The 24,317-nt window shown below is 42.8% G+C and overlaps 1 protein-coding gene across 1 annotated transcript in view; it reads left to right on the top strand.

The window, feature by feature from the left end:
* Window positions 1-24,317, top strand: part of KIF6 (kinesin family member 6) — a 221,553-nt gene that overhangs the window by 62,577 nt on the left and 134,659 nt on the right. Inside the window, exons 8-10 of the mRNA XM_066611624.1 lie at window positions 4,388-4,531; window positions 5,429-5,515; window positions 8,025-8,128. Of these exons, the coding sequence (XP_066467721.1) occupies window positions 4,388-4,531; window positions 5,429-5,515; window positions 8,025-8,128 (335 nt within the window). The remainder of the gene's footprint in view (window positions 1-4,387; window positions 4,532-5,428; window positions 5,516-8,024; window positions 8,129-24,317) is intronic.

Genomic DNA, 24,317 nt, shown 5'->3' with positions numbered 1-24,317 from the left:
TCCAGGATCAAAGGGGGGCAGGTATGTTAGAGGAGGGGCTGGCATCTCCAGGCAGGGCTAGGAATGACCTCCATCTGAAATCTTGGAGACTGCTGACAGTCAGTGTAGACAATCCTAGGCTAACTGGACTAATGGTCTGCTTCAGTATTGGGTAACTTCTTCTGCATTTCATGGAAGGCCTAACAAAACCCTGAAGAAGTTGACTGGAACAATTTCATTTGCAGGCCTTTTTCTTAACCCATGCAAAAAACAATGGGTAGAGTTTTGCTTTCAAGATTTCTGGTGCTGGTTTGAGAAGAATGTGACATATTTTCACCAAACCATCAGGATTAGATTGGCCCATTCATTCTGCCACCCTTGAAATATTGAAGCTATTTGACATTGGGCTTATTGACATTCTTCGCAATCCAGAAAATTCCAGGAAATTTGTAAATCAGAGATGTTTTTCCATCTTAGCATTTCCTGTATTAGGTACTTATCTTCCATTTTACCAGTTTCACTTTTTTCCACAAAACTCAGATCTCTCCTTTGGGGGACATGCCCAAACTATAGCAGGGGCTTTATTAATGACCTCTTAAATGGATTATTATTACTGCATGTTTGTTGCTGTTTGAATAACTTGAAGATCATTATCCCTTTTTCCAAGTGCTTTATTTAAAAGAGAAAACATTACACCTGCTAGAAGACAGAATTATTTTTTTTAAGTTTCAATGGAGAGTATTGTTTTCATAGGCCAATAAACATTAAGCTCAGAGTAGTGCTGCACCCAGCGTTCCATCTGCTGCGCCCGATCCTGGATGACCTCGCCTGTTGCAGACTTCAGAGGGGCAATTTTTTTCTGTGTTGGACCTAGGGCCTGCTTGATACCATCATACATCCCCTTGATGTTGCCCGTGTCAGCTGCTATCTGTATCACGGAACAGAGCTGGAGCCAGTAGTCGTTAGCACATCTCCTGGCAGCCTGCTGGACTTTGCTGCGAGCAGCTCGGAGGACCTGCAGGTTGCGCTCACTGGGACAGGCCTTGTATGCTGTTTGAGCTCTCCTCTTTTTCTCAATGACTGGTGTCAACTCCTCAGAGTGGGCTTCAAACCAGTCTGCCGTCTTGTTGGTCCTCTTGCCAAATATGGATAAGGCGGTGTTGTAAACGGTATTCTTGAAATGTTCCCATCTGTTGGATGCGTTTGCATCGGCCGGGCCTGGAAGAGATTCCTCAAGTGCTTGTGCAAATTCCTCCACTTTTCTCTGATCCCGGATCTTGCTGGTATCAATGCGAGGAAGCGCTGAACAACATTGAGTGTCTGCCTGTGTTGGAGGAGCTTGACAGTGAACCAACCCTAGAAGAACTTCATGTGGCCCTGGACTCCCTTGCCTTTGGCAAGGCACCTGGAAAAGACAGCATCCCTGCTGAAGTCCTAAAGTGCTGCAAAGAGATCATCGTCACTGAGCTGCATGAAATCCTCTGTCTCTGCTGGAGAGAAGGTGGGGTACCTCAAGACATGAGGGATGCAAACATCATCACGCTATACAAGAACAAAGGCGACAGGGGTGACTGCAACAACTACCGTGGCATCTCTCTCCTTAGCGTTGTAGGAAAGTTGTTTGCCTGAGTTGCACTAAAGAGGCTCCAGGTACTTGCAGAGAGCGTTTATCCAGAATCACAGTGCGGATTCCAAGCCAACAGGTCCACCACTGATATGGTATTCTCCCTTAGACAACTGCAGGAAAAATGCAGGGAACAACGACAGCCACTCTTTATAGCCTTCATAGATCTCACGAAGGCTTTCGACCTGGTCAGCAGGGACGGCCTCTTCAAGATTCTCCCCAAGATCGGATGTCCACCCAGGCTCCTCAGCATCATCAGATCCTTCCGCAAGGACATGAAGGGCACTGTTGTCTTCGATGGCTCCACATCAGACCCCTTTGACATCCGAAGTGGCGTGAAGCAGGGCTGTGTTCTTGCACCAACCTTGTTTGGGATTTTCTTCGCTGTCATGCTGAAGCAGGCCTTTGGAACCGCAACAGAAGGCATCTATCTCCGGACCAGATATGACAGAAAGCTCTTCAACCTCTCCAGACTGAGAGCAAAGTCCAAAGTCCAGCTGAAATGTCTGCGTGACTTCCTCTTTGCCGACGATGCAGCTGTCACTGCCCACTCTGCCAAAGATCTCCAGCAGCTCATGGATCGTTTTAGCAAGGCCTGCCAAGATTTTGGACTGACGATCAGCTTAAAGAAAACACAGGTCATGGTTCAGGATGTGGACTCACCTCCCTGCATTACAAACTCTGCGCATGAACTGGAGGTTGTCCATGACTTTGTGTACCTTGGCTCAACGATCTCCGACACTCTTTCTCTCGATACCGAGCTAAACAAACGCGTCGGTAAAGCAGCTACCATGTTTTCCAGACTCACAAAGAGAATCTGGTCCAACAAGAAGTTGACAGAACATACCAAGATCCAGGTCTACAGAGCTTGCGTCCTGAGTACACTTCTGTACTGCAGCGAGTCATGGACTCTTCGCTCACAACAGGAGAGGAAACTGAGCGCTTTCCACATGCGCTGCCTCCGACGCATCCTCGGCAACACCTGGCAGGACAAAGTTCCTAACACAGTCCTGGAATGTGCTGGAATCCCTAGCATGTATGTACTGCTGAAACAGAGACGCCTGCGTTGGCTCGGTCATGTTATGAGAATGGATGATGGCCGGATCCCAAAGGATCTCCTCTATGGAGAACTCGTGCAAGGAAAGCGCCCTACAGGTAGACCACAGCTGTGATACAAGGACATCTGCAGGAGGGATCTGAAGGCCTTAGGAATGGACCACAACAAGTGGGAAACCCTAGCCTCTGAGCGGCCCGCTTGGAGGCAGGCTGTGCAACATGGCCTTTCCCAGTTTGAAGAGACACTTGGCCAACAGACTGTTGGCCAAGAGGCAAAGAAGGAAGGCCCATAGCCAGGGAGACAGACCAGGGACAGATTGCACTTGCTCCCAGTGTGGAAGGGATTGTCACTCCCGGATTGGCCTTTTCAGCCACACTAGACGCTGTGCCAGAACCACCTTTCAGAGCGCGATACCATAGTCTTTCGAGACTGAAGGTTGCCAATATATATAAACATTAAGAATAATGACAGGCTTTTGTTTGTTTTGGAGTCCTACTCATGAACACAGTTGCTTTTCCAAGAGTTTCTTTAAAACATTTATAAGCCACAATAACCTGGTACATGTCAGCCCATGAGGCAGATATTCACTGTGAGAAATAGGCGAAAGAATGAAGAACTATGTAGTCTGCTTTGTCTAACTGTGTGCCTCACACATTTTCCCCTTTGGCATATGGGAATTTAAAGTAGTACATTTAGATTTGCTGTAACTGAGAAATCTCTGCAAAAGTTTATTTTTTCTTCTGCAGCTAAATAGTTGCTCTTGGAACTAAATGCACAGTGAATAAATCAGTCCTTATGACTGCATATCTTTCATTATAAAACAGCATTGTAAAACAGCTGCGTCATCACTGTAGTGTCTGGAAGATGTGATGGGGTGGATGAAGGCAAACAAATTGAAGCTCAATTTAGATAAGATAGAAATGTTGAAGATTGGAGATCCGCTTGACTTTGCTCATATGGCTATTCTGGATGGGAGGACCCTTGAAGGAGCAAATTCACATTTTGGAGGAGGAGTATCTGTGGACAAGAACACATTCCATCAGTTGCTGATTGACCAGCAGTGTTTTTGGCATTATGTGATGGAAATTGATGTCAGGGAAGAGGCTGACATGGGCAGAGCAGTAGTATCTGTTCCTTGGTGGCTGTCTAGCTCATCATCCTTATTGTGGAGATAGAATCCATTTTGTGACATACAGCATTGAGAAGGAACTGAATGATACTCACCACACCTTTTCACTTGAGGTAATTTGAACCAAAACCATTGATCAAGGGAAGGGGAGAGAGTGTTGCATACTACAAAGCTCTAGCTAGAAGGTTTAGCCATCATAGGCACACATATGCACATCATATGCATACATATGCACATATCGCATTCATGTGATTGCACAGATCATTATTTCTCTCTCTCTCCCTCTCTCGTCTAGTGACTCATGATAGATCATCATTTTTAAAAGTGGATCCTGTTGTTAAAAAAGTTTAGGAAGCACTGGTGTTGAGAAATATGCCTTTTTTCCTGCTTTGTAGGATTCCCAGAATTGGTTAGTGAGCCACATGGTAAACAGGATGCTGGACTAAGCACACCTGATCCAGCATGCTGGACTAAGTGGGCCTTTGGTCTGAATCTGTTTTTCTTAAACAATTACAGCATTAGAAAGACCTGTGTAAATGAGTAAGAGCAAAGTAATGAAGAGTTTAAAACACATTTTCTGTTTCCGTTCTTATTGTAGGTAATCATTGCCTTGTCGGAGAAAAACAGGTCTCATATCCCGTACAGGAACTCTATGATGACCTCAGTGCTACGAGACAGCTTAGGAGGGAATTGCATGACCACAATGATTGCAACACTTTCAATAGAAAAACGGAATATAGATGTATGTTATCTCTTGTATTTTTTGAAGTTGATTTCCAGCAGTTAATATTTTCAATATACAGGCCACCCATATCCACAGATCCCATATCCGCAGATTCACTTATCCACAGATCGGGTCCACAAGCCCTCCCATGCACGCCCCATGGCGTGCCCCCTCTGGAAGTGAGGGGGAACTCCATTCCCCTTGCCTCCAAAGGGTCCTCTGAGCCCAGCAAAGGCCATACACATCCATCTGAGGCCTCTGCTGAGCTCAGAATGACAGTCAAAAACGTATCACACAACACATTTTTAAAACTTCACCAATATAAAGCTGCTGATTTCAACAGCATGCCACATTTGGTATCTTGTCTTGTTCTGTCCTTAACTTAGTTTTAATAAAGAACTGGAAATAAGTTTTGGTTTCAATTTCTTTTGTATTGATGTTGGCATTGATTTGTGAAGATTAGTGCTAGTCCGTTGAAGCCGCCACTGCCCAATGGGCAGAAATAAGGGGGTAGAACAAGACCTACAGCCCATGAACCTGATCTTCCCACACACCACTGAGTCCCCTTTTAAGCGCAGTCAGCTATATTTGATGCCATTAGAAAGGGAGTGGCATCCCACCTCCTGCCTAGGATATGCCTCAAACCCTGGTTTGCCTTACTCAGAAACCAGTGACTATAAGAGCAGACTGGGAAGCCAACTGGTCAGACTAACCCTAAATTTGCCCTCAATACTGCTATACCCAAGAAGAAATAGCACTTTACTCAATCAGAAAGAACTGGGCAGGTACTTATAAAAAGTGTAAGAGTTTATTAAGGCAAATGAAAACAATAAAAATGAACTCCTTTTGTTCATTAGTTTGTAACACTAAACAATTGATATGACTGCATGTTAAGAAAATATTTTGTCCTTTTAGGAAACTATATCGACTTGTAGATTTGCACAGAGAGTTGCCCTCATTAAGAATGAAGCAGTTCTGAATGAAGAAATTGACCCCAGACTGGTAAGGTTTTTTTTATTATTGTTTGCAATCAAATGGGTAGCCTTTTGCATACTGAAAATGCCCTAAGTAGGTATACTTCATGAATAAGCTGTTGGAAGCCAAATTGGAAGCTAAGCAGCGGAGAGGAAAGCAGGGGCTTGGGGGGAGACAGGAAGGCGGCATTCCGGGGAGGGGGGAGGCAAGGAGAGGGAGCGGGGGGAGTGAGGGGGGCTTTCCATGGTGGAAGGGGGCAAAAGTCCTTTCCCCCAGAGGAGATCTCTGGTGGCCTTGGTGGTGCCACTGGATGCAGTGGTAGCCATTTTGGTGCCGCTGCACCTGGCAGAGCTGCCAGCTTTAGGATTGGGCTGCCCTTCTGCAGCACTAGTCCAGCTGTGCCAATGGAGTGCAAGCTGCATCCTGCAAGGAGGGGGCTCCTCAAAGTAAGGGAACATTCATTCCCTCCCTTACCAAGAGGAGACCTTTGCAACTGCCCTCCCCAGCAGGATGCAGCAGTAGCCTTTTTGGTGTCACTATTTCAGTGGGGGGGGGGGAGGAGGAATGAATAGGACTGTTCTCTTAGAGTTTATGGTCACAGTGTTTTAAAACTTGGCTATATATTTTCATTTATTTTACAGTGTCCCTATATGAGATATTCAGATACATTTACATCTAGAAATAATGTATTCTGTTTCAAAGATACCTTGCAAATTTATGGAAGGGAAACACTGTCAAGAGAAAGTCCACTATTACAGTAGATCTGATTTTAAGCAAATGTTGTCCTATCTACTGGCAATACAAGGTAGAAGTCTGTTTGGTTAAAATGTATGGGAAGTTATCTTTTCTTGACAGGCCTAAATTGGTCAATGCTCTGTTTCTGTATTACTTCAGTCTGTGTTTCATTAATTGATGTGGGTTAACATCAGATCAGTTAGAGGAAAAAATTAAATTTGATTTAACAAAACAATACATCTCCCTGATAAAAATAATGATGTCAGAAGAGAAATTGGATCTGCTACAGACAGTGGTTTCCTTGCACAGTGACTTGTTTTCATAATCTGGAGGTAATGTTCCAACCAAATGGTGCTAAAGTGTTTTCTTTGATCTTTTTAGCAGAACTAAAATATATGTAATTGAACATTTTGACATGTTCCTACAGTTTAAGTTTGTGCTTACAATATATAATTCACCTCACGACAGTTGTGCTTGATGAGGTCTGTGCGCCTACATTTTTATTACAAGATCGGTCATATTGTGTTGAGCATTATTATGTTGCCGTTATTGCAGCACACATATACATTACATAGGTACATTCATTACATGCAAATGTATACTCATATCTAATTTTCTTTGTGTTACCAAACCAATAACTTATTTCCTTTGAAAGCTCTCAAGGTGTCATATTAGGAAATGCTAGACTCAATACCCATGTATAATGTACTATTATGTACTGCTACCTATGTACTATTTCAGCAATTTAATCAACTTGCTTGCATTTGAAGTTGAAAAGATATCTAATCCTTGAGACAGGCATCAACTGGGGAATGTTACCTAAATCTCTGTACAGCTGGAAAACCTGGATATAGCTAGTTTAGTGATTGCATATATAGAGTTTTATTATGTTAATACCATGTTATTGATGCCTGTCCACCATTATTTCAAAGCTATAAATCTTTGTAGGCATGACACTGCAGACATGGAAGTTGCTTAGCAAATTAGTTCCACATTTCAGCTTTGATTACAGAATCATAATGGTTCTGATTTACAATATGCAACTCTTAACTGCAAAGTATGCACCCCAAATCCATCTAATCTTTGAATAATGTAATTCTGAAGGCTGAAATGGTTATTTTCCTTGTCCATGTTGATTGCAGCATTCAGTTGATTTCCAACAGATTGTTGATACGCATGGTTGTATAACATGGTTCACTCACTATTAAGGGCTCTGTTAATCTTATGAAGTTTTAGAGCAGCAATTTTCAACCTTTTGCTTCTCATGGCACACTGACAAGGTGCTAAAATTGTCTAGTCAGTTTCTTGGCAATTGATAAGGCACACAGCATTGCTGGTAGAGGGCTCACATCCCCCATTGGCTCTAGTAATAAATGACCCTTCCCCCAACAGAGCCTGGGGTGGGGTGCAGGGTGTACATTGTACCTGGGCCGAGGCTCAAAAAGAGGACCATGGAACAAAAGGAGATGGGTGGATCGGGCTCAGGAGGAATGACTAATGGAGAAGGGAAGGTGCCCAATAGAAACTTTGTACCCCTGATAAGTTCCTAACAGGGTCTCTGTCCCCCAAATGCCCATGGCACACCTGCAAACCATTCACAACACTCCAGTGTGCTGTGGCACAGTGGCTGAAAATCACTGTTAAGTGTTTTGCACATTAGGAAAGCACTGTATAAATATCAAGTAGGATTACTGGTTTGACAAATTAAGAAACAGCTGTACAAGACAAGAGAGAAACCCTAAACAAATTTCAGATCATGGTCTACCTATCAGAAGCCATGAAACCTGTTTCATTTTTGCAGATGATTGCACGACTGAAGAAGGAAATCCTGGAGCTGAAAGATGAGCTGGCTTTGGCGACAGGAGAACATAGATCAGAAGAGCTCAAAGAAGAAGAACTGCTTCAGTAATGTTTGTTCCTCCTTTCTTTGACTTCTCTTGCTTTTGAAATAGATTGTTGGCATGGAAGGAATTTGTTTAATTCTTACTATATTGATTTTATATCCAAATACATCACACTGATGTCAGTAAAACTTACTTCAAGGTAATATATTTCAAATTTGACTGTCCCCTGAGACAGAAGCAAAATATAGGTGGTGTACATGACTGCTTTCCATAAACCCTTAGATACAGGTCAGCTCTTCTGATCTGGGGTTTGTCCATCCGTGGATTTGACTCAGTTGCAGATCGCCAACACGAATGAGACGGGCCCTGTAGATCAGCTAAAAAAAACCCATGCCCCTTTAAACTGCAGTTTAAAAAACCAGTTTTCTTACCATGGTAGAGCAGTAGGTGGGCAGTCTTGGGCAATTAGAACTATTGTCCAAGACTGTTTCTGGGTTGTACTGAGGTTGCGACCCATTTCCTTGACCCTTGGTAATCCCAGAATGCAAGAAGCATTTAATCACTTCCGCGTTGCATTCTTCAGCACACCAGGGCCAAGGGAGGAGCTTGCTTGCCTTGGTGCAACCTGGAAATAGCAATTCTAATCACTTGAGACTGCCTGCCTGCTGCTCTGCTGCTCTACCATGGTAAGAAAAGTGGTTTTTAACTAGCAATTTAAATGGACGTGTTTTTTAAGTGATTTGACTTGTCTGATTTTCAGCATTTGCGGGGATTCTGGGAACGGATGCTGAATGTGGACAGTGTTGTATTTTTCAGTGTTCAATTTAAGGAAGTGGGCAAGGAAGTGTGAAGATTGTAAATGTTTGTCATATGCCACTTATGGGGACCTTGCAGGGAGAAATCAACTGAGGGGTCTGTTGACTCCTGCCTCTAATACATCTGCCAAAGCACCAGAAATTTCTATTCCCAAACATCTGAGATGTAGTTGAGAGGGGAAGAAGGTCAACTAACAGTGCAGTTGAGCTAATGGTTTGCTTGGGGTGCACATTTCCTGGCAATGAGGCTGGTGGGAAGAAGAAGAAAGGGAATGTGGGGTTGGGCCACCAGTGATTGTGATGATGGCATGAAGATGAGATGCTTCTGAGGTTGTATTGTGAGTTGATGAATTGTAACTTTTGCCACAGAGGAGAAGAAAGAGACAGGTAAGTCTTGCTAACTCATGCCTTGCTGGTCTGACACTTTGCAGGCCTTCTGGAGGAAGGCTAGAACCCCAAAGCTATTTTTTTCAGGGAACAAAATTGTTATGTCACCTCTTCTAATGGAGAAACATTTCTTGGGTTGAGAAATGTCACAGTGCTAATGCCTTGAGTGCCTAATTATGCTTGAACATATAATGTATGCCATTCCCAGATGTTTAGTATTATGACTCAACTTTGTGTATGCAAAGCTTGCTTGCCAGTCCTTGGGGAAATATGTGGGTTTGTAACCTTAAGAATGCAGGATACATAGTTTGACTTACACAGCTCCCCTAGAAAGTAGTGTCCTAGAAAGTTCATCCTCAAGAGATGGACGGACACACACACACACACACACACACACACACACACACACTTATTTATATATAGGGAGAATTATTTTTACACAGATATACATATACGTATATGCATAAGTGTGTGTGTGTGTGTGTGTAATTCCCCCTCTAAATTCATAGTTGTATTGATTCATTCAGCATTTCTAGAGGTGGCTAGTTCCAGCATTTAAAGAACATTATATAATTTGTTCCAGGGAGATACAAGTCAGTCAGTTAGGACTAAGAGAAGCATATTTGGCTCTGATGTCCTTTGTATCTCTGATGAAGGATACAATTAAATGAATATCAGTGGACAACATACCTGCCAGATTTTGTATAAGTGGGCAAGGGGTGCAAGATCTTAAACCTCTGTGCATATAAACCAGTTTAAAATGATTCATCTTCTGCCGAATATATCAGATCTACTGGATCATTCACAGTAGATAGGTGCTTAGCTAGTGCATTGAGCAAAACATTGGACACACAGCACAAGTCATTCTAGAAACAAAATTGACCTTTAATGTGGTGTTTTCCAGATCTCATGCTTTTAAAGTCTTGCTTCTTACAGTACTCCCTCAGTTTGAGAGCTGCCAGATTACCATTTCTTTCCATACTACTAGGTAACATGAGAAGTCCAGGGTCATGCGGGAGAAGTCAGCTGTGCAGCTTCATCCCACACTATGTTAACCTTGTGTCTCAAGGGTTGTTGCTGAAATCAGGGAGTCACAATGTGAGCTGCTCCCACAGGGTCTTGGTTTCTCATATTAATATAGCAGTAAATAACACAATTGTACCATCAACACAACACAATACAACAATGAGTACCATGTTTGGGAAGTATCAGTACTACAACAACTCATTGCTATTGGGTTCATAAGAGTATCATGTCAGAGGAGAACTATGTGTCAGTTTTTTTGCAGCAGAAATTAGAGGGAGGATTTCTTTAAGAATAACTTTTTGTAATTTCTTTGACTCCATATGAAATATATGCTTTTCCCCTTTCTCTATTCGATATAAGTGAAAGAAATAGCTTCAGACTTCTTTCTAATCAGGTATGCTTAATAATTATTTCAAAGCAGCAAAACAAGAGTGAAAAAGCACTGTATGCCATTGAAATCAGGAGAGTCTTTGCATCTACAATTTTGTTCCATGGACAAATAGCAGCTTGAGAAGGAAGGGGTTAAATTTAGGAAAATGGCAGGGAGGGGGCGATTAACATCTCCATTGGTGTGAGTCCAGTCTGTACTGGGAGACCCAGCCACTGCATTTGGAGTTTTAAGAAAAAAAAATAGGATATCAAATTGCAAATCTCTCATCATCACATCTAGTTTGTCCCTAATCCCCACAGGTGAAAAAAGGCCTTAATCTTTTCCCCTTGTTCAGTTATGCCTCATGTTCCAAGTCCTTATTCCTCTTTATTGTACACCTCTGCTTGAAACTAACTTATTTGTATCTCGTTTAGTATGCATTGATCTAAACTGGGAGCAGTATGCTGACTGAGATGTAACCAGTGGCATATAAAGCAGCATTATTATACCCTTTGCGTTGAGTACAGTGGTGTTATTCATGCAGTCCCAAATGCTGTTTGCAACTGCATCACATTTTTGTCTCATACTTATGCTGAGGAGCTAAATTAAATTTAAACCTAAATATACTAAGAACATGATCCAAGAGATCAGGATCTTGTTAGGGTCTGATGTATGTAAACTGTCAACAGGTCTAGGAGCCAAGCTGAGTCTGTTGTGGGAATTTAGTGCTGAGTCAGGAAGCAAGAACTGATGTGGAAAACCAGCAAAAATGAGGTAGGGAGACAAGGTCAGGTAGTCATCAGGGAAAGCAGCCAATAAAAATAGGAATAAATCTAGCAGATAGGAGGAGCTGAATCAGAAGCAGGAGTCTAGATCCAAGGCCTACAAAAAGTCATATATCTGTGATTTTCTTTATTCAACAATTTACTTGCAAAGGTTGCTTGGTGACAAGGAGATGTCTAATAATGTATTTAATTTTAATTTAGCTGAAATTGTATTAGATGACATTATGGCATAAACTAAACTGAATAGAGAAATGCTTATTATGTGAAGTAAAAAATAAAGTGAAAAAATATATATACCATATTCAGAATTGATTGACTGATTGGTTGTAGTTTTATATTCCACTCTTCAAGCCAATTTTCCCAAAAGACTTTAGAAAAAGCAAATTATGAACATTATTTTAAAACTATACAGACCAATCCCACTAAATCCTCTTGCAGTGATGCTGGCACAGCTACCGCTGTATCCCACAGGGGATTTTTGGCTACTGGAGGTCTCCTTGGGATAAGTGGACCTTTGTCCCCGTGCCCCAGGGTAAAACCCAGCAGCTGCGATGGGTCAACTTGGACCTGTGCCAGAAGATCAGGCCTGCAAAGGGGGTTAGGATTCAGTGTGCATCACTGCCAGTGATCCCAGCCCCCTCTAGGGTCCAGTTCTGTTGCCTACTTCACTATTGGAAGCATAAAATGTATGCCTTTCTGAACTCCTTGGAAGAACAGTGGGATACAAAATATGATGAACAAAATTGGAATTCTCTATCTGGTATTTCTTTAAACAAACTGTAATTTGCCATACAGCGTATATTAATTAGCTAAATTTAGGTTTAGAAATGTTCTCTAATTGTCAGTGCAAAGTATTTAAGATGATTGTGAAATAAAAATCCAAGATTCCTACAGTTTTCTTGGATTAAAACTCTTAACATTTATTTGAAATACATCTTCCTGTAGTTTTTTGACATTCCTTAGCTAATGTACAAATTGCCCTGAAAGATATGAGCACAAAAGTAGAGGGAGATTTGTTATGATATGTTGTTCAACAGCATACTACTTAAAAAAAAACAAAAAACCCTGAATAGTGTTTTTAACATTTCTGTGAGTCACATGCACATTTTAGGAAGAATGGAACAAAATTAGACTGTGAAGAGTATACTTCTATAATTATATTTTCATATTGAGAGAAAATATAAATACTTCAAAGAAACGTGCGTGCACAAAGCAATGAGGCCGAAGTAGAGATGGATGGGTTCCTCCTCCCCAGCAGTCCAGTCCACAAAACTGGACTAATTACCCAGACATCTTCTCAATACAAACCCCAGCTGTTAATGTTTTTCACAAAATGTGCAACCAAATGAAAGCCAAATGTTCTTATTCCTTTTAGAGAATGGATTTATATGCACAACATAAATAAGCAGTCTTGTAAATAAAGTTGCAACCTCTTTTGAAAAGTTTGACTCCAATTTCTACTTTGATTAGTTGTGTTATGTGCAGTCCATGCCTCTCCGTTTTAACTGGGAACTTAAATCCCACTGACTTAAATGGGGTTTTCTTCCTAGTGAGTGTCTTAGGATTGGAACGTACACCCCTGCCCTATTCATGTTTCCTCAGAATAAATCCCACTTTGTTCAATTGATCTTACTTTGAAGTTGGTGTTTCAGTCAGTCAAATTTTGTGACTTTGTTTCCATGCTCAAAATTTTGCTGCTTTATTAGAGGAGAAAATTCCACAAAAAAGGAATTCAGTGACTGCCTAAATGCTTTCTTATACAATTTCCAAATTTTGAATTATTGTTTTTGGATGTCATTGTCAGATTTTTTTAAATGTGAACCTGATCTATAAACATTCATTTAAACTGGCACTCCTTGTTTAGTAAAAGTTGCCAGAATCTCTGCACATTGGAGAAAATGCAGATGAAATAGCAAGATGTGTCCTCTCAAAAGGAGATACTACTGTATACTTTGAGGCTTCTGTATTATAGGGTTTTTTAATGCTGGATTTAAATGGAATCTCTCGCTTTTTATATTTCATAAGGAGCTTGCCAGAAGTAAAAGGGAGAGGCCTTTTTTTGTTTGGATGATGTTGGTATAAGTTCTTCCGCCAGATGAGCTCACTAGCAACTTAAATTTGCCCAGAAAGGCAGGATTTCAAATCAAAACTGCTGTGTTTCACAGCACCCACGCTTCCAAAACCCATGCCAGTTGGAACTCTTTAAGGCACATTCTGGAAGTGCTGGCTTAGCACTTTAGTTTATTAATATCTTTACCTTGCTACTTTTATGCTGTCAGATGGGTTAGGAATAGTCCTATGAGTCAAGCAGGTAATATACCAGCTTTAGGGCTATAAACCAAGACAGTAAGATGGAACTTGAAAATATGATTGGAAGAGTACATACACAGACTGACCTCAAGATCAGCCTTGAATAGATCTGCCCAAAGTATAGCCATCAAGGTCTCTGAAGTTTGGGCCCAGAGATAGCTTTAATTCTTTTCCTGACCATTCCTTTTTTCTTTTCTTTTCCCCCCTCTTTTTCCTTGTGAAGGGTAGTGATGGGGATGTCACAGTTTGAAAGAGAGCTCAAATGCCCACCTTTCTTTTCCTGTAAATAAAATGTCACAAAATAGTTAATAACTACAATTGCACAAGTCAATAAAAATGAAAGATTTGGTTTCTTTACTGCAACCTGCAAGTTAAACCTCAGAGCTTTAAAAGGCTGTTTGGAGAAATTTCGGAGAAATTTTGAGTGCTTAGATAGAAAACAGCATTGAACTGTTATATTTTAAAGTAATTTTTTGTTTATATATTTGGTGATTTATTGATTATGCTAAAGAAAGCTGCTCTGTGCTTCAGTTTAGGGGGAATCAGGTTCATGTCTGTTAAAAATAGTTGCATTAAAGAAATATATTTGTAGTTACAGAGCAACATGTCGAAATGACACTGTTCATTTTGTGTCAGTGTCAGCTACTAACTGAGGGCTGAGTTAGGGATTGGGGAAATGGTGCATTTATTAAACATGCTCTTGCCTCTTTCTCCTATAAAGGGAAGGCGGAGAATTGAGAGTTAACTTCTTATACCAAAAGGAGTGTGCAAGGATGGGGAATGAAACCTGTCTCCCTACCTGGAGTACCTTGCTGTATTCCACTGATTTTAAGCAGTTTCCCTCCCCCCAACCTAGGGCCTCTGAGAGGAAATTGATCAGGGGGTACAAAGTTTATTTGGGGCCCCTTTGCAAAGGGGGAGGGTTGAAACAGAGTAAGGGAGGGTGGTGATGGGTGAGCAGAATGGGGGAAGGGAGGGGCAAAACAGGGTGGAAGGGAGGGTGGAGACAGCTGGAAAAGTCTTTGGAGCCCAGGTCTACTCACCCCTGTGGCATCAGCAGTAATATGGAAAACCAAACACACTTCTAAGTCTCCCTAAAATCTTTTAAAAATAGAAAACCATGCAGAAAATGAGCATCATCATATTTAGGCTTACACTAGAATAGAAAGTGTCCTGTGCATACCAAAACTGGCTTCTGCAGCAACTGTAACCCCACAGCTGTGTCCCAGAGCTCCTATACACTTCTGCATGGCAAGCAGATCCACAAGCCAAGGAGCTACTGTAGCATGCCAGTTTCCTCCCAGATTTGACACTGTGTTCAGGAGTGTCATGTATGCATTCCTTGGCCCAGCATATATGGCTTGCCAGCATATATGGCGTGCTGAAGCCGCACGCTCGTGGTAGTGTCCCCATCATGCTGTGTGGGCAACAAGTCTGAGTAGATAGGAAAACGTAAAATCCCAGGAAATTTCTGGGCCCTCTCCTTTGGCTCCTGGGCCCCCTTTTTGACCCGGGTCCAGGTACAAATTATTCCCTTTACACCCCCTCTCCTATGCCCTGCCCCAACCCATTTATAATACCAAAAGTGAGCTGGGCAGAGGAAAACTGTTCAAAGCACTTGAGTTCTGTAAGGTAAGTTGGGTAAATTTCCCCATATGCTTCTTTGGTATCAAAAGTATACCACCACTCTCTTATAGGCAAATGAAGCAAGCACATGTCTAACAAACACACAGATGCCCCCAACATATAGTTTAGCCGTTGTATGTTAACATAACCAGAAATAAAATCTCTGCAGAAAAAATGTAGTGTTTTTTTCTTGTTGGCTATCTTTTCAATGTATTATTTATCTCTGGGCCTTGCTTTGTCTATAGTTTCACAAAAGCTACTTTCAGATGGCAATTATCTCCTTTTTAGCGGTCCAATTTTTTTCCCTGGACTTTTTGAGGAAAAGATTGAACAGCATCTGTTAGTCATGGTCTGAAAATAGAATATCTGGCCTCATGGCTGAGATTGAACTGGATGACACATGTATACCTTCCAAATCTTTAAGATTATACTCTTGCAATAAAATGCTGCTATACATTTTAATATTATTGAACGTTTTTCCACTTCAGTGCAAGATGATTTATGTACAGACATTTGCTTGAAAGTTATTAAAACCAATACTAACAAAGTAGATCTGCAGCTTGTATTAATTATGCTGCTGAAAAAGAAAGAAGTCAGTACTTGGGGAATTATACTGTTATCTCATGTGACTAAAAGAACACGCATCAGTCTTTGTTTAAAAACTATTTATACCACATAATAATTAGCATGTGTATAACTTTTAAAGGTCAGAGCTTGCATGCCATGCAAGCTATTGAAATAGTAACATAGAAGAAAGTTTACTTGCTTACTCCCACCCTTTTCTTAAGGAGTTTCATCAGTAGAGTTGGGTCTTCATCAATAGAGTTGGGGCACTGCTCTCAGTCCCCTCCCCTTAGTATCTCTTAGGGCGCTGACCTGCAGTGCCAGTGTTGGGAGTCACAAACCCACAACACCCTGTGCTGGGTGTCACAAACCCATAAGCCATACCCACAACACCCTGTGCTGAGTTGACCTCTGGCAGCTGCCATGGTGCTGCAGGATGCAGCAGTAGCTGCTTTGGCTCTACTGCACCTTGCCTTTAGGATTGGGCTGTCAGCCCCTTGTTTTCTCTAGTGGTTCTAGTACTTTGACTGGAATCCTGGTACAAGATTCATGTGGCCTGTTGGCAGATCCTGAAACATCAGTGAGGATCAGTGATCCAAAAGAACAAGCTAATGTAATAATGGTTGCCTTTCTTAAGCACTTCAACCTGCTGTCACAACTTCTATGATTTATGTTAAAGCTGGGGGTTCTGCTTTTCTTGGAAAACTTGATATGGCCCAAGTCCAATTCTGCTCAGAGCAAAACTTGTATGACACGTTAATAACAATGATAATAACACGGTATAAGATGTTACTTTTTTATTGTACTTATTCAGAAGTATGATATGCATACACAAAAAAGCGGTAGAAAAACTACAGTTGTGAAGTACAGTTGCATTGTTTAGATTAAGAATATGTAACTATCTTCTTCAGATATTAAGCTTTTTGCAGACTTGATCTTCCTTTTTATTGACTCATGATCCAGTCCTATCCAACTTTCCAGCCCCAAAGCAGTGCCTAGGCAAGAGAGCAAAATTTTCCCTTACCTTGTGGAGACCTCCATAACTACCCTCTCACCACAGGATGCAGTGCAAACCCCATTTGCACGTCTAGACCAGAACTGGAAAGTTGGATAGGATGTGATCCTCACACATTACTACTTTATAGAGAGCAATAATAATAAATCAGTCTTCTTCCTTCCCATCCCCCTGTAGTTTTCTTATAACAACATCTCTGGGCTTGATGTAGTATTTTTCATCCTACATTTTGGCTTCAAAGGGATTCTCAAATGAAATTAATTAAGGCTACAGTTCTATGCACATTCCTGGGAATAAGCCTCCTCAAACACAGTGGAGCTTACTTCTGAATGAATGTGCATAAGTTGCTCTATTAAGTAATATTTCATAATTATACTCATACTTCCATTGTGTCTCATACCCATTTCCTTTATCCCAGTATTAATAATAGCCTCTAGAAATATTTAGCATTTTCTTGCTTGCTCAGTAAATTATCTCTTTTAACATCCCTGCAGGCATTATTCTTCTGTTGCTGTTCTCTGGGCTTATTTGGGTAGGCGCTTTTTTGTGCATATTGGTAGATGTGCCTCAGTTCCTCAAGCACCACTGAAAAAATTAGGCCTCTAGTGTTAGTGCCCAGGTTTAATCCTAGATTACATTACATGTTTATCCTTGAGCTCGTGGTTTCAGTAATCATTTGGATTGTGAAATGAATCTTTCTTTTCTGCCACAACTGACTGAGCGCTAAAGAGACAGAAATGGATTGCCTTATGAATTTAGCAGATTTTGTGAAAACATCTATGAATCTAACATTTCAAAAATGTTAGCAAAACTGGCAAACTGTTTCACTTTTGTTTGATATGTTGTGAAGTCTGTAGCTGATGTCCTTAATGTGAAGTCCATAATGTGGATTTGTAGTTCTTTAAGTGAACTGTTCTGCACCTGACCTAATATACCAGGCAAAAACAGCCTTAAATGAATCATAGCTTACAAATAAGGTCACTGTAAGGGCTTCCAAAATTACTTTGAGAGCTGAAGTCTCTTCTTCTGTGTCTTGAACCCTCTTTATCCTTGTAATGGAAATACAAAAGGAGATAGGGTGTGGTGTCAACCATAGCCCTTTGCTCTGGCAGGCAAGCATGGGGTTAAGACCAGGGCCTCCAGAGCCTTAGATTTAAGTTAGTGTGCTGCACAGCTGCAGCTACTTAGAACCCACAGGGTTAAAAGCAGTACCTGCAAGAAGGAAAAGGGTGTGGGTAGTAGAAGGAGTTTGAAGGAAGGAGAGAACTAAACTGATGGATTAACAGACTGAGGAACTAATAGACTGACTGATGGATTACTGGACCTGCCGACTTATTCATGGACTAAGGCTGCAATCCTAACCATACTTTCCTGAAAGTAAGCCCCATTGAACGAAATAGGACTTACTTCTGAGTAGACCTGGTTAGGATTGTGCCCTAACTGACTAATGGAGGGGCAGGCGAATGGACTTCTGAGCATTGCTAGAATGGGAACTGCTGGAGACTGGTTTGTGGCTGCCACACTCAAGACCTGCTGAGGATGAAGGTGTTGCTGTGGTGGCTGGAGAAGCTGCTGGCAGGAGAGGGGAGGAAGGAGGAAGTAGGTTGTGTAACAGGAGAGCTACCCTGGTGATGAGATCCAGCAGTGCTGCGGTGCAGAACTAGGGCCGTTGTTGGGGAATGAAGGGGAGCTAATTAAGCTTAAAGTGGACATAGGTTCTCTAAGTGAAGCTTGGACCAGGAATCTGGCAAAACAATCCTCCATATTTCTGAAAGTTTTAACTATAACCCTCTTATGCATGCAAAAAGCACTTTTCCAATATTGGATCAGATAGACACCAGTTCAATGATAATTTTTGAAAAATATAATGTCATTTGGCTTTCTGTGGGTTATATTTTAAGTGCTTCTTCCATTTATGGAAGAAGCTCTGTTTAAACAAGTAAGGAGGGCAGTTTTCACTTATTTCCCCTTCCTTCTGCAACCTTCGGCACCCTTGAATATCTGCTCCATCTATTTGGAGAAGGAAGCACAAATGCTGCAAAGAGAGATTGGCAAAAATGTCTTCCTCCTCCCATGTACAAAGGGAACTTCTTTTAGAAGAAAAGCAGCATTATGATACAACCCAGAGTACAATCCAGATGCGCTCTTGGGCAGTGCAAGTCCCTTGCCATAAGGCACTTCTCTGCTACCAGACTTCTCCAGAAGTCAGGAGGGCAGCACACAGATGTGCACAGACCTCCACAGGCTGCATCTGGGGCTGTTGTGCCAGCAGACTGGTGAGTTTGTGCTGGCCAAGTGAGGCCAGCATGGGGGTCTGGGGTGGGCGAATGGGCTGGTTGGAGGATTCTAACCCCTCCTCTTGGGTGGCCTGGCCTTACACTGGGTCACTTGGATCTGTGCCACCTAGGTGGCACAGATCCGAGTAGCCCCATGGGGCACCTGCCACATGACACAGAGTAAGGGCATTTCAAGTTGTGCTGCAACCTGGCCCAGCCCTGCTCTCTGGATGCAGCGCAGGCCAACTGGCCTGCCTGCTCCAGGGCATGTTAGGAGTGGGCTGCCAGTGTAATATAAGAAATGAAATTTTATTATTCATGAATATAGTTCTGGAGTACAGTTATACAAAATTGCTAACTGGGATTTGTAATGGCTCTTTGTGTTAATTCCTTTGGGATCTCATAGAAATTACTTGTGCACATTTTCTTTCAGTTTAACACCTCCTGCTATGAATAAAAAAGAAATGCACACAACATTATTATAACAATATTATGGAATCTAAATTTAATAATGCTGAATATACCTTAACTGTTGCAATACACCTGCAGCAATGTAAAATGGATTTTATATTGTCCAAATGGAGTTTTGCCCATGTTGGAGTCATTTAGACTCCTAGTAACTCAGATGTGCAGTATTTTTTTTTCCACCACTTCTTTTAATTGGAATCTAATTGATCCCAGTACCCTTTTAGTGAAACCTTCAAATAAAACTCCACAGTATTAGAAAAATTGGAAGTAATGGCGTGGAACAATTCCTTTTGTGGAGTATATTTGCTTATTATCAAATCATTCTTCTCCCATTTCTCTCCCTCAATACAAACTGAAAGCACCTCACAACAAAATTCATACACAAAGTACAAAATAATTCTTATGCCTAATCCAAGGAGGTTTGGCTTAAGCATGGGTGGTTAAGAAGCAGAGGTCTTGAGTAAGGAGGAGCAGTCAAGGATAGGCTAGGGTGGTGATTCCCAAACCTTTGAGAAGCCCTAGAGCAGGGGTCGGCAACCTGCAGCTCTAGAGCCGCATGCTACTCTTTCAGCTGTCTGCTGCGGCTCCTCCTGGTGAAAGTGGCAAAGGGGGTAACAGGAGGTGAAAGTGGCAAAGGGCGTAACAGGAGGCACCTGTGTTGGGAGGTCAGGCTGCTTCCCTGAGCTCACTGCCCTCCTCTCCCTTCACCCCCACCTACCCCACATTGGTTTCCCTTTTCAATTTTGCCCACTCTGCAGGCTTAAGCTCCCTGTTCTTCCCTTCCCCAACTCTCCAGCAGGACGCCCTCCTCCTCAGCCATTGCGAGCCCTTGCAGCCCGCCTTTCCCTGAGCAGGTCCCCACTCAGTGCAAGGAGAGGCTTTTCCTCCACAGCTGAGGAGACATCCTGTGTGTCTACTCAGTAGTAAGCCCCATTACAGCAGATGAAGCTTACTTCCAGGAAAGGGTGCCTGGGATGGCAAGCCTTGGAGCCTGCTCAAGACCAAGCACAAGGACGGGTGAGTGGGAGCCTGCGCAGGTCTGTTCAGAGCAAGCCCCGATGTAGTCCCTGGGCTACTCCCAGGAAGGTGTGGAGGGCTGTAGCCTCAGCCCCCTCCTGTGCAGGTCTACTCACAAATAAGCCCTGCTGTAGTCAGTGGAGCTTCCTCCCAGGTAGGTGTGGAGGGCTGCAGCCTCAGCCCCCTCCTATGCAGGTCTACTCACAAGTAGTCAGTGAGGCTTCCTCCCAGGAAAGTGTAGAGAGGACTGCAACCTGAGAGCTCCAACCAACTTGTCTGCTCAGAAGTCCCATTGTAGTCAATGGGGCTTACTTCCAGGACAGTGTGGAGAAGGTTGCAGCCTGAGTGAGGGAGGGCAGAAGCTGGCCTGTGGCTGCCCCCCACCTTTTCCCCCCAGCTCTGGCTTCTTCTCTTCCCCACCTCTGGAGTCTATGTCCTTTTTTCCTTCCAGCAGGGTGCCTCTGAAAGGTGGGGGGAGTTCTTTAGTATCAATGTAAGATAAGCAGATGTCAAAACCGCCATATGTATTGGAATCCAGGAAGATCTGGTGAGGAGGTAGATGTGGTGTCAGCAGTGGCCCCTTTAAGGGTAAGGGGGTAAGGCCTGGGCATCCAGCAGAGTGTGCTGCACAGCTGCAGCCACTTGAAGGCAATAGGGCCCTCAGGGATATAAGGAGCACATGAGGCAGGAAGGGGTGGTGTGGGCTGGAGAAGGAGTGCAAGTTGGAGAGGAGACTGACTTGCCTTATTGACTTTGACTTGGATACTCTGACTGATTTGACTGACTTACTTTGGAATCTGACCTTGGACTGTGACTTAGCTTATTGACTTTGGACTCTGCCCTGGATGCTCTGACTGACTTTGTGCCTACCGGACTGCTGGAGACCCTGGAGTTTGAAGAGTGGCTGCTGTGCCCAAGACCTGCTGAGGACCAAGGGTCTGTTGTAGTGGTGGGAGGATCTCTGCAGGTTGAACAGGTAAGCTACCCTGGAGGTGGGGTCTAGCAGGAGTGCAGGGCAGAACCAGGGTCATTTGTTGGGGGAAAGAAGGGGAGCTAACTTGCTTAAAGTGGGCATAATTCTCCAGGCAGAGAATGGCCTTGGAATCAGGCAAAACACCATAGAGGACCAGGTGTCTGAAAACACAGGACAAGAATGTACGACAAAACTAACTAAAAGATACAAGAGGGGGCTACATTATAAAAATGGGACCTATAAGAGCATAAAGGTAAAAACAAACAAACTATATATGCAGTGTTCATTTTAGATGTCACAAGGGTTTTGTGGCTCCTGAGGTTTTTTTCCTCCAGAAAACGGGTCCAAATGGCTCTTTGAGTGTTTAAGGTTGCCGACCCCTGCCCTAGAGTCTGCTACCTGATTTATAAATGCCAAGGGGTGTGGCTATAATGGTGATTGAGCATCAGTGCTCACCCCCCTCCCATGTAGCAGTTTGCCTAACCCTAATCAGCCCTGTAAGTTTCACAAACCACCAAAAATTGGGACATGACCCACTGGTGGGTCCCAGACCCACAGTTTGAGAACCATTGGTCTAGTGTCATGTATCAGGATGCAGTCAAGCGGAGGGCCAGAGACATTCAACATGGTCAGGGTGAGCTCAATTCAGGTATCAAGCTAGTCAGTCAAGCAGGGCAGGGTGAGGTGAAGCAACGCAAGATGAGTCTGCTCAAGCAAGTAGCTCAGACTGGAATGCTGGCCTAAGGACAAAGGTTTACAGAGTCTGGGTTCAACTGACAGTTTTCAACCTGATATTGCCAGCATTGAGCAGTACTTTCAAGTCTCACCCAGCTAGGTGATCCAGAAGGATACTGTGGTCAGTGTTATCAAAATCCATTGTGAGAACCATCAGTAATGTGCTCTCCTTGTCTAATTCCCTTGGTAGATAATCTACCAGGATGATCAAGGCTGCCTCAGTCTCAAATCTAGGCCACAAACCAGATCGAAATAGGTCCTAAATAACCAGTCATTTGATAATTTATGATGCCACTGTGTTGATGGAGTATGAGGTGGTACTGATTAGGAAGGAAAGGCGTTTCAGAAGGCATTCGACACGATCCCTCACCAAAGGCTACTGAAAAACTCCACAGTCAGGGAATTAGAGGACAGGTCCTCTCATGGATTGAGAACTGGTTGAAGGCCAGGAAACAGAGAGTGGGTGTCAATGGACAATTTTCACAATGGAGAGAAGTGAAAAGCGGTGTGCCCCAAGGATCTGTCCTGGGACCGGTGCTTTTCAACCTCTTCATAAATGACCTGGAGACAGGGTTGAGCAGTGAGGTGGCTAAGTTTGCAGATGACACCAAACTTTTCAGAGTGGTGAAGACCAGAAGTGATTGTGAGGAGCTCCAGAAGGATCTCTCCAGACTGGCAGAATGGGCAGCAAAATGGCAGATGTGCTTCAATGTCAGTAAGTGTAAGGTCATGCACATTGGGGCAAAAAATCAAAACTTTACATATAGGCTAATGGGTTCTGAGCTGTCTGTGACAGATCAAGAGAGAGGTCTTGGGGTGGTGGTGGACAGGTCGATGAAAGTGTCGACCCAATGTGCGGCGGCAGTGAAGAAGGCCAATTCTATGCTCGGGATCATTAGAAAAGGTATTGAGAACAAAACGGCTAATATTATAATGCCGTTGTACAAATCTATGGTAAGGCCACACCTGGAGTATTGCGTCCAGTTCTGGTCGCCGCATCTCAAAAAAGACATAGTGGAAATGGAAAAGGTGCAAAAGAGAGCGACTAAGATGATTACTGGCTGGGGCACCTTCCTTATGAGGAAAGGCTATGGCGTTTGGGCCTCTTCAGCCTAGAAAAGAGGCGCCTGAGGGGGGACATGATTGAGACATTCAAAATTATGCAGAGGATGAACAGAGTGGATAGAGAGATGCTCTTTACCCTCTTACATAACACCAGAACCAGGGGACATCCACTAAAATTGAGTGTTGGGAGAGTTAGAATGACAAAAGAAAATATTTCTTTACTCAGCGTGTGGTTGGTCTGTGGAACTCCTTGCCACAGGATGTGGTGATGGCATCTGGCCTGGATGCCTTTAAAATGGGATTGGACAAGTTTCTGGAGTTAAAATCTATTACGGGTTAGAAGCCATGATGTGTATGTGCAACCTCCTGATTTTAGAAATGGGTTATGTCAGAATGCCAGATGTAAGGGAGGGCACCAGAATGTCTCTTGTTATCTGGTGTGCTCCCTGGGGCATTTGGTGGGCTGCTGTGAGATACAGGAAGCTGGACTTGATGGGCCTATGGCCTGATCCAATGGGGCTGTTCTTATGTTCTTATTAAAGTGTGGCATATATTTAACGTATCTTTTGAGAGGTTCATTATGACCACGCATGGAAAGAAAAGTTAAAATATAATGTAAGCTACTGATGTTCTTCCTTGTTCATTTGTTCTATTCTTATTCTGACGTGATACTACTTGTCAAGCATAATTGATCAATGGCTGATGTTGACCTTACCATATAAACTTTACTTATAGTGGGTTGCATCTTCAGTTATCTAATCACTTGCATAAGTGAACTTGTGTGTATGAAAATGATATACTGTGTTCTTGCATACAAA

This window comes from Tiliqua scincoides, chromosome 1 (assembly GCF_035046505.1).
Source record: "Tiliqua scincoides isolate rTilSci1 chromosome 1, rTilSci1.hap2, whole genome shotgun sequence".
NCBI classification, from domain to species: domain Eukaryota; kingdom Metazoa; phylum Chordata; class Lepidosauria; order Squamata; family Scincidae; genus Tiliqua; species Tiliqua scincoides.
Note: the sequence above shows the minus strand (reverse complement) of the source record. Positions and strands in the feature narration are given on the sequence as shown.